Source organism: Trypanosoma grayi, assembly GCF_000691245.1.
Source record: "Trypanosoma grayi strain ANR4 Tgr_138_V1, whole genome shotgun sequence".
Lineage (NCBI taxonomy): Eukaryota > Euglenozoa > Kinetoplastea > Trypanosomatida > Trypanosomatidae > Trypanosoma > Trypanosoma grayi.
Window position 1 is genome coordinate 18,620 of NW_008825757.1, and position 10,244 is coordinate 28,863.

The 10,244-nt window shown below is 51.0% G+C and overlaps 1 protein-coding gene across 1 annotated transcript; it reads left to right on the forward strand.

Annotated features, from left to right (window-relative positions):
• Positions 1-289: 289 nt before the first annotated feature.
• DQ04_01381080 (hypothetical protein) lies at positions 290-10,057 on the forward strand (the record flags this gene model as incomplete). Its single annotated transcript, XM_009310650.1, has 1 exon — positions 290-10,057. The coding sequence occupies one exon, from the start codon at positions 290-292 to the stop codon at positions 10,055-10,057; it is 9,768 nt and encodes a 3,255-aa protein (XP_009308925.1).
• Positions 10,058-10,244: the final 187 nt, after the last annotated feature.

Consider the following 10,244-nt stretch of genomic DNA (forward strand, 5'->3'; position numbering starts at 1 on the left):
TTGGTTTCAGCAACACGCATATGAATACGCGAGCACATAGTATGACTCCTATTTGAACACTGGCTTTCTCTCTCTCTCTCTCTCTCTCTCTCTCGTGCGGGCGCGCTGTTTTTGTGCTCTTCGGGAAGACCTTGAGGTGAAATCAAGGTAGCCGGAAAACTGCTTTAGTTGTGGTGTGTGCGGGACTCTGCGCACTGTGGCCCGCGTCATCAGAGCGAAGAAGCAACAAAACAACTACGTGTGAAAAGGAACGAAAAAAGAGATATAAATTGGCTTGGTGGACGATAAAATGCCTCACGCTGAGCACCTTGGTATAGCCTTCGCAAACATTGTGTATGCGTTTTTGATGGGCATTGATTACAATGATTTCGATGAGTCCATACGACGGTTGCTTGAGGGGTGCTCCCGTGAGAAGAGGACGCTCATTACGTTCCTCATGAAAAAAAAGATGAAATGCTCAGCATCCGACACTGACTGTGACGCCTGTAACACGTGGGCAGGGAATGAGGTGAAGAAGTCGGAGGTTCCAGGAATACGGAGGGATGGGAACGCAAAGTCGTGGGGGCACCACATAGGGGATCCTTATCCCATGGGTGCCGATAGTCGGGCGGAGGCCTCAGACATTGACTTGCTTGAACGTGTCATTTCATCGAATGATGTTGTGACACAGTTAACAATAGTACGCAATGCCTTTTTGGATTGCCTAACAAAACTTCAGGAGGCCCCAGCGCGTGATTCATCTTTTTCGTCTGTCGCCACTAGTTCTTCGGCTACTGCTGTGACGCAGCAGGCATTGCAGCCCATCCCAGTACTGTGCTCAGGGAGCTTTCTCGATGGTGGGGTGAAGGCGATCGAGGAAGTCGTAGGCGGTCTTAGTCAAAAACTAAGACGATCCTGTCATCCGTCTGTCCTTGCCCGATCAGTGGTGGAATCGGATCGGTCTATAAACAACGATTTTTCAGAGCAGTGGGACCCTAATTGTATTCAGATGCAGTGTGCAGGGGTGGACCTTCTTTGGATGTTTAGTCTCTGCCTCGTGTTGGCGCCGCAGCAATCTGTGCAAATTCGCTTCCGTAGTCTCTTCCACTGCAGTCGATTCTTTTTGAGTGGCCGCTCGGCTGTGTCTTCTTGTGAGGGGAACAGCACTTTGCCTCGATTGTGTGACGTTCCACCGGTGTTCTACCTCTCACACGACCTTGTCACGAAGCTGGAGGCGCATTTTCACAAGTTGCTTCTCAACCAGGGGAGTGGTGTGTCACCGATGTGGTACATGTACCGCCTGCAGCTAGGCCGCGCATGCTACGGGCTCCTCAGCGCGGTGGACGAGCGCGCTGCCGACACCACGTGCCGCACAGTCGTACAAACGTGTGCGTCCGTGATGAGGGTTGCGCGGCTATCGTGCCGCAGCTGGGAGAACGTGGACTGGAGCGGCCTTATCGTGGAGGCCGCGCCATCGTCGTCGTCAGCCGCCGAGCGAGAGGCGCTTGGTCGCGACCTGGAGTGCATCTGGCGGAGGCGCCATAGGTGGTGGGTGGACATAACCGATGATGTCACGCACGCTACCGACGGTGCGTGGGCCAAGACACTTCCTATTATTTTAAGCGGTGCGCTGCCTTGTTTTTTATTTTCGCGCTTTGGCGGGACGGCGGCGCGCATCTCGAGCTTGTATAATTTGTCAAAGAGTAGTAGCACCACGAAGACCGAGAAGACACCAGGGGATAACTTTAGTGCATTGGTTTGCTATACTATGCATCTGTGCAATATTTTCAATCACCGCACCAGCAGAAATACTGTGTTGAGGGACTTACTGGGACTCGTGAAGAAGATGATTACTCACTCAAAGAAGGACAAAAGGGATAGAGAATTAGTGACCTTATTGCTTTCCGGGTGCTTTCTTCCGCAGGCAACTGTTTGTAGTAACCACTGTGTTGATGATTCGAAGCCAAACGATTCTACGCCCCCGAAGGAGGAAGCAGAAGCTTTGCTGCACGATGTTGATAGGTGGCGAAAACCGAAGCATGCCATTTTATATTCCTTGTCTACAGTTGCGCTGCTGGGGATGCTCTCGGTCGAGGCTTTTGCACAGAGACTCGTTACTTTCTTTGCAACGATGGAGTCATGGCTTCTGGCGGCGGAAAGCAATGAAAGGATTGCAATCCTCTACTCCATATTACACGCCTGTGGCTTGCTGCGCGATGTGAGCACTAGCTCCCCACAGGCGTTGGCGCATGACTGGAGCCGCTGCACTGATGGATTTTGCCACTTTGTGGAGAAGGCCGTGGTGAGGGGCATCGGCTGCGAGAGTTGGCGGGATACACGTCAGAAGTCTTCCTGTGTTGCTGCAGCATCAGACCTGTTATTGTTTTCCCTTCAGCAAGAATCACTTCACCTGAAGGCGTGTAATTGGCTGCTAAGGCTGTTGGATACAAAATCGAAGGTAAAGTCGTTGTCAAAAAGTGGCAAAGGTGTTCCTCTTAGCCGTGGCCATCTCATTGCGATGCGTACCATATCTGCTCTCTCTGAAGTTCAGTGCTTTCCAAATATCCGTATTTCTGCGCCCACACTGGGTGATGCGGCAGGCACCATTGTGGTGTGTTCGTTACCAGGTGAAAGCGGTACAGGTATGTGGACCTCACAAACTGCCTCTATCGTACCGAAGATGTCAATTCGGGAAAGAATTGTTGGGCTTTTATCTAGTCACGGGTCGTGTTATAACCCTACGGTAACCACAATTGAGGGATCTGCTGTTATGTGGAACGGTAATACGTTCAAAAAGGCTTATCATTTCGTGGAGTCTTCCAAGGAGATTAGGCTGGGCATCGATGAGGTGCGCAAAACGGCCTTTGAATGTTTGCGGCTGATAAACCTGGAGGCTCAAACTGAAGATACTGTGGAACTTTCAAATCATCTTGTGTACGTTTTCCTCGCTGCATGTTTCTGGGTTCCCGCACAGGAGGTCCTGGATAGCAGCCTTACGCTACCAATGCTGCTCGTAGGAGCCAAAACACCTCTGTACGACGCAGTACATCAAGTAGTGATGCCATTCTACTTGCTTGGTAGGGGCAATGAGAACATGTCGACCTGTGCACTAGCCCTGCATCGTTTGGCTGAATGCATCATTGTAATGTTGGGAAAAGATGATGATGAACGTGTGCAGCACCTCGCAGAGTATTTGACGGCGCATCTTCTCGTCCTGAGGGACAAGATGGAATGTCTCGTGAACAATGAGTTGCAGGCGGAAGGGAAGGAAGAGATTAACTATCCGTTGGGAACAAATCTGAAGGCGATGAGTGTTGGTGATAAAGAGACACACAAAAAGAAAGTATCGTTCCGCCGGGCGAGATGGGACTGGCTGCTGAATGCGATGAGCACGGATTCATTTTCTGAGAAAGAAATGCCATGTTCTTTATCGGTGAAGGAGGAATGGTGCGCTATCCCTGCTCTGCGCGGAACCGCTGTGATCGACACACTGGAGGGACTAGCAGTGGTGCTGCTTGGCCACAGCAGGCGGCAGGTGCGTCGAACAGCATTATTGCAGCTCGAGTTGCTCGCGTCGCTTCTTCGGTTACAACGTCGTCATTGTAGGTTTTCGTCAGAAACTTCAAGTTTTGTCGATGTTTCCGGAAGCCCTCAACAATCTCCACACGTAAAAGCTGCGTCACTGGGGGCGGCGAGCAGCTTCGCCGTGTACACTGAGGGGCTTTACTTCCCTCGCTTTGCGGTTGCTGAGATTTTTACAGATCTTGGGGGCCAGTTCGAGGAGATGTACATATCACAGAAAGAGCCGTATTTGCCACTGGTTCGCCTCTTTGACGGGCGTGTGTTTACCCCATTCTACTCTCCCGATGACTGTAGCGTGGTGAGTGGAGAGTGTCGGTGGTTGCGTGATAGCTGCATAGTAGGCTTCGAGGACATGCACGATGCATCTGGGGTATGCTCAGCAAAGTCTGCACATCAGCCGCCGTCGCTTTTCGCTACTCCTTTCGGTGCACGCTGCCTCGCGGGTGATGCGGATGTGCCGCACTTTGTCTTTGTTGCCACTGTTGCGCTGACGCTGGTGATGTATGGTTATCGTCCAGGTTCGGCAATCGTACGGGTAGTGTGTGCAATTGCTGGTGAGTTGGTTGTACGGGGTGAGAAGCATTGCCGAGAGCGAAGTTTCTCCATGTGGAGGTCGTGCTACGCGTTAAATTTCCTGCTGTTGTGTGTTGACAATGCGAAGAATTCACCAGAAGCTAACCGCCTTACACGTGGGAGTGAGCGTAACCGTCCCGGGCACCAGCAGGGCGGCAATTCCACATTTGTTGGGGGTCGTGATTCCACGAGTGGAGTTGAGTGGCAGATTGTGAATCGCTATGCGGAGTATAATAAGCTTATGAACAACATTACAGTGAATCTTCTTTTAGAAGAGATCAACACTGAGGCCGTTTCACCACACTTTTTGGACTTGCTGCAATATCTGCTTGTAGGGCCGCTTGAGTTTGTGTCTGCAGGAAATTCTACACTGGTGACGTTCGCCGGAATGATGGACAGTGATCATCCCATTGTGACAAAATTGCAGAATTTACTTGCCCAGTGTCATTCAAAGATGCGCCGAACGAAGCAGCACATTGCACACGCCAGCTTAGCCATTCTGCTCCCTATTCTGGTCATCATTGGCCGCCGCTACTTTGTGAAACCCCCTATTGCTCCAGGACGCATACAGGACACTGTGGCGACGAAACGCACACGAATGGAGGGAATCTTCCAAGGTATTATCGACTCCGTGTTGCTGGGCGATCCAATTTGCATGGAGCATCCGGACGAGCATGAGGCGGAGCGGCTACTCTCCTTCGAGACACTGGGACGCACGCTGAGTGAAGGACACGGCGTGGCGGCACGGTCGTGGCTGGCGCTCCCTTTCCTCCCCAGCGTTGTTGCCAAGAGTGAGACTGGATGTCATACCCTCCAAGGGACACTCTCAGAGATGACGCCGATTATTGTGCTTCGGGGCGTTTTTTGTGATTTGATTGGAATGGTGTACTCCAAGGACGCCAAGTACTTGGAAGCGCAACTGAAAAGGAAACTTTTGTCGAAGGTTTTGTATTCGTTAACCTATCAGGTGCACTGGTTCCTTCGGGGAAACACGAACTGCACAGGAAGCGGCTTTGAAGCTAGGTGGCCCAAATGTATGGTTACAGTACTGGCGAAGGCTATTCTTGCTTTGCAAACTGTGGTGTCGTCGGTTGAGCTACTTGCGTGTAGCCGACAGCATTTGGAACACACTAACATCATTGGTGTTTTTTCCAAAAAATTCTTTCAATGGCTGCAACGAGAGTTGTCGACAGACTGTAATGACCTGGAGAAAAGTTCACCGAGTGTATTTGGTCTTGCGGTCACGCTTCTTGTGGCCGACTCTGCGTCGCGGGAGTCAGTGCGCCGTGTGTTGCGTGAGTTGCCAATAGGCAGCCCTGTACACCGCACTTTTTTTGCAGTGATTGTGACTGCAATGTCTGTGAAGTGGGCTGGTCAGAGGGAGCCTTTACTGGCACTCCGGCAGTCCTCCAGGGCGGAAACGTCTCAAGTACGTTCTGAAGTAAGCAGTGATACGTTTGCAGCCTCTGTTTTATCTACTACGAAGGCGGACAACGTTGTGGTTGAGATTTCTAAGAGTGGGACCCTCATTTTCTACGCGCTGGCCTACTTGTACGAGGACGCTACTGTGGGCTACGTCTTTGACGCTGCCGTCAGATCTAAGGCACTGGGCCTGCTGTTTCGGTTGTGCGGCGAGTCTCCATCTGAGTCTGGGGCATGTGCAGTGGATGACTGGCTGTTTTTGCTGCTGAAGGCTTACAGGAGTGGGATCGGCGAAGCAGAGTGTGCCAATGGCTTTCTTCAGTCTCTCTTTGCGATGGCGACTGGTGATGTGCTCTCGGCGGAGCGCAAGGCTAATTCTCCTGCGCAACTTCAGCGCATCGCTTTAAAACTTCTCACACTTCTGTTGAAGCGAATAGAGGCAACGGATTCTAATCTGCGCACTGTGCTTCAAGTTACGCAAGCGTGCAGGAACTCAAGCTCCGAGCATGACCTTGCCGAATTGTGGGGTGGCTGGATAGCGTACGAAGGTCGTGAAAGAGAACGGTTCGTCTCTCTGTTGGTGAGCTCATCTATAGATTTGGCGGACAAACGTATAGTGACGTACTATATAGACAGCTACATCAATCATGAATCAATGTTACAAGGAACTCGACGCAATTGCAGATTGAGTGGGCGCTTACGTGGTGCCTACTACAGTTTTCTTATTTTCTCACTGTACCAGATGAAACTCCTGCGTTATAACATGGCGAGGGGCACAGCCAACAATAACAATGATACCAGCAACCACAATAATATGAAGGCGGAACGGATGTCAGACCCTTTTTTTGATTCAATGCGTGATGAGGGCCCCCGACATAGCTCGACGTTGTGTCTCTCGCGGAGCTTTAGCCATCCTGAATCACAAGTGAACAAAGGCATAAACCAGAATGGTGCGGCGAAGCGAAAAATGTTGTGGGTCATGGAGGAAAACATATGGCGTGTTCCGGTGAGATTGACACGAGAAAACTTGAAGGAGAATTCTGATATTCACCAGACACGGGAGAAGCAGGTGGAGCGATGCGGTAGCAGCTTCTCAAGTGAAGCTCGTGACGACCAGGCGACGTTGCGGGAGGTGGGTTTTGTGAAGCCGCTCGTGAGTGTCCTTTTCTTTGCATCATGGGCAATGGATCGGCTTCGGCAGCGTGGTTGGAATTTGTGGAGTGAGCTGCACAAGGATCTGGACACTATCACAGGTTACATGGTGAAGGAGTCGTCAAGTGAGGTGAAGCTTGCCCCTCCTGAGCTTGATTTCGCGTCTGATACAAGTGTCAGTGAGACAATGGAGAGTGATGAAGGTTCAGAAGAGGAGCACAGCGCATCGCAACAGGAGCAGACAGAGAGCGACTGCCCGAGTTGCTCTTCACCGTGCCAGCGTGCTTCCACCACCAACAAGACGGCAGCAGCGGCGGATGCGGAGCTGCACTCGGAGGCAGGCAGTGGCGACACTGTCATTGTACATGCACATATTCCTAAGCTAAGCTTTCGGGAGGCGATTGCGTCTCATACGAAACAAGCAGAGAAGCAAAATAAGAGGGGGAAATCTAAACACTTGACCAATACAAATGTTCCATTTAGTAAGCTACACCGAGCCTTTCTTGTGTTGTTTCATCATTCGGCGTGTATGTTGCTTGTGCACATGGGTTGTGGTGAAATGCGTTGTGGGGAGCAGCGGGGGGAGCTCTTGTCGCGTTTTCACGTTATTGAATCGACATTTGAAGCGCTTGGCAGTTTACTGAAGGGGAATGCTTCGGAAGGAAGCTACCGCGCCCCTTCTTCACTGAGGCACTGGCTGAAGCTAACTTTTACCCGGTTAGATCACCATGAGAAGGTGAAGCCGCGCGGGGGTGATGTTGGTGGTGGTAGTGGTGGTAGTGGGTACTGTGATGGATCTTGTACTGCTGCGCTCGTCATGGAGCCGTCATTGGTGCTGGGGAACCCGGAACTAGACGGACGTGTTAACGACTCAGCTTCATCTAGCGCTGACGTTGTTCTCACAGAGCTTTTTCTGAGCATTGCCGGACACGGTCGCAACATGAAGGGACGTCATTATATGCTTCGGTGGCTTCATGAGTCATTCACGTGGATGCAACAGTCTAGTGCTGGGAAAGGGGTGGCAAAAACACGGCTGCACGTCTTGTACTCGCACATCTCGCTACTTTCGCTGAAGGTCGCTCGGAGTATTTCCGCCTGTCTTTCCTTTACGACCGGTGTCCTAGTGGTTGGTTGTGATTGGCGACTGATGTGGATGGAAAAGACAGCAATGCAATTGGCAGAAGCGAATGCCCTTCGACAATTGCTCACGACTCTCTTAGATCAAACAAAGGCACTCCATTGGGATGTTTCCCCCAACACGGGTTTGCCATTTATGGGCGCTCACCATTATGTATTCTGCAGCTCTATCCTGACTTCGCTGGGGTGCTTGCTGCGCGACATTATTATACACGAAACGTACTACTGTACAAGCATTCATATAAGGGAAATGGGGGAGAAGAAACCGGAGGCATTGGGGCTAGCCATTCCCTTCAGTGACAACAGCGTGTTCCCAGCACGTCATCTTTTGTCATGTTTCTGGGCCGGCTTTGCGTTACTACTAACACCGAACACATGGCAAGCTGCGTGCAACATGTTGGCTGTGTTTCACCGCTACGGTTGTGCCAGATTTCTAGGTAGTATCACCGTGCCTGTTTTGTCGCCGCCCAAATTGCTTTGCTTTGATGTGGCTCCCGACTGTGCGGCCGTGCAGCTTGTCCTTTTGCAACAAGGCAGATCAGCACAAGTTCGACAGAAGGTAGATTCCATGCTGCAATGCGACTGTGGTTGGCGTATGCACGATACGGCAGCCGATGCGGTGCTGAATTACCTTCACGAATATGCAAACGAAAAGGACGAGGGTGCATTGCTCCTTGCTTTCACAGAGTTCGTTATATTGTGTGACTGGGGATCCCTTGACTTGGAATTGCACGCCCCGAAGTTTGCCGCATTTACCAGAAATGAAGATGTGCAGGGCAGACCCAACACAACGCCGACCGTGCAGAGAGATGGCATCTCGCCGAACGCCTTCCCATGCCACTCCTTCTCGCAGTGCCTTCTCGCATTAGCTGAATCTTGGAAACGTTGCGTTTTGGAGCTACCGGATGAGTGCCAAGGGATGTCGCGTAGCCTTTCTTCTCGCATAAGCTTTTTGCTTGAGGAGCTTCTTAAAATGTCAGTCAAGGCCTTTAGCGTCCCTTCTGTTGATGTGCTTCTGCATCGTGTGGCGGCAACGAAGTCCGGCCACGGGGGATCTCTGGAGGCGACGCTGTCCCAATCGAAAAGCCACAATACGGATCTTTGCTCCCTCCACAGCTGCGCAAACAATTCAAGGGAACGACACTACTTGTTTGAAGAAAGTGTCTTGTCATTTCAGCGCCTTTTTGAGTCGCTGGTGATGGTTCCACTCATGTCATTGTTCCAATCGTCCCAGACCCCACTGTCACTGTGGAGTAAAATCCTCGCCTTTGTGTCAGCACTTCTCTCGTACTATGAGCCGAAGTACGGCTTTGTGGTAGACTTGCTGCGGAAATTTTTGCCAGATGTAGAGCGCGGACTATGTGTTGGTACTTTGTATGGCTCCTTAACGGATGAGACACCCTTCTTCGACCGACTTGTTGTGCCTGTCCTTGCAGATGAAGTGGCAATGAAGGTTATGAACTTGAAAGCAGTCCTCTTAAGAAAGCCGACCTCAGTTCTATCCTACGAGTCAATGAAGTGGATACCAATGTTGACGTCCCTTCTTGACAATGCCACGGTGGTGCACGCACTCATTGATTTCCTTGCGAAGGATTCGTTTTCAATACCTCTGATGACCTTTGACATGCAAACCGCGGGGGGATCATCTCTGGAGATGTCTGGATCGTCTAAGCCGATTTTCACAAGAGAGAAACGAATGAAATCGGGATCTTTTAACGACCGGACATCTCATGAGAGCCGCTCAGACGAGGATGCTGACAAAAAATTCTGCGCCGTGGGTGCTTCCCACACAACGGCGCATTGTTCTGTTGAGTTGAATTCATCTAACCTGTCGATGAAACAAACTGCGTGCGCCATTTCGAAGCCGAAGTCTCATTACTTTGGTAATTACGTTTATGAAGTTTTGTCTTCTGCGTATGGCGCTCCCCCTATTATGGGCCAGCTGCCCCTAGAGTGCTACCGTCCTTCAATGAATGCGGATCTCTCTGCTGGCGTTGCTCCTCCTGGCACTTCTGAAGAAGATGGTGGCAATGAGCATCCGGGATCCCTTGCAAAACGGAGCAAAAGTCGCCATGAACAAAATTGCATTTACCTCTGGGACGTCTCTAGCCTCTCTGCGAGTGACAGCACCAGTGACACGGACTCTTTGAGCACCCTGGCTGACGAAAGGTCCTCCAATAATGACGACGACTCTTTGGCCTCTTCTTCCTGATGCTCGGCACGGCCTCACTCTTTCTAAAGGCCCAACGCGTTGCCTATATTGTTACACGGTATACTTCTTTTTTGAGGGACTCTTGGCGGGGCTTGATTGTCTCTGCCATTCCGCCCAAAAGTCACTCCTCAATACCCATTTAGCCTCTGATATTTTATGGAAGACTCACAGGTCTTCTGCTTTCTGT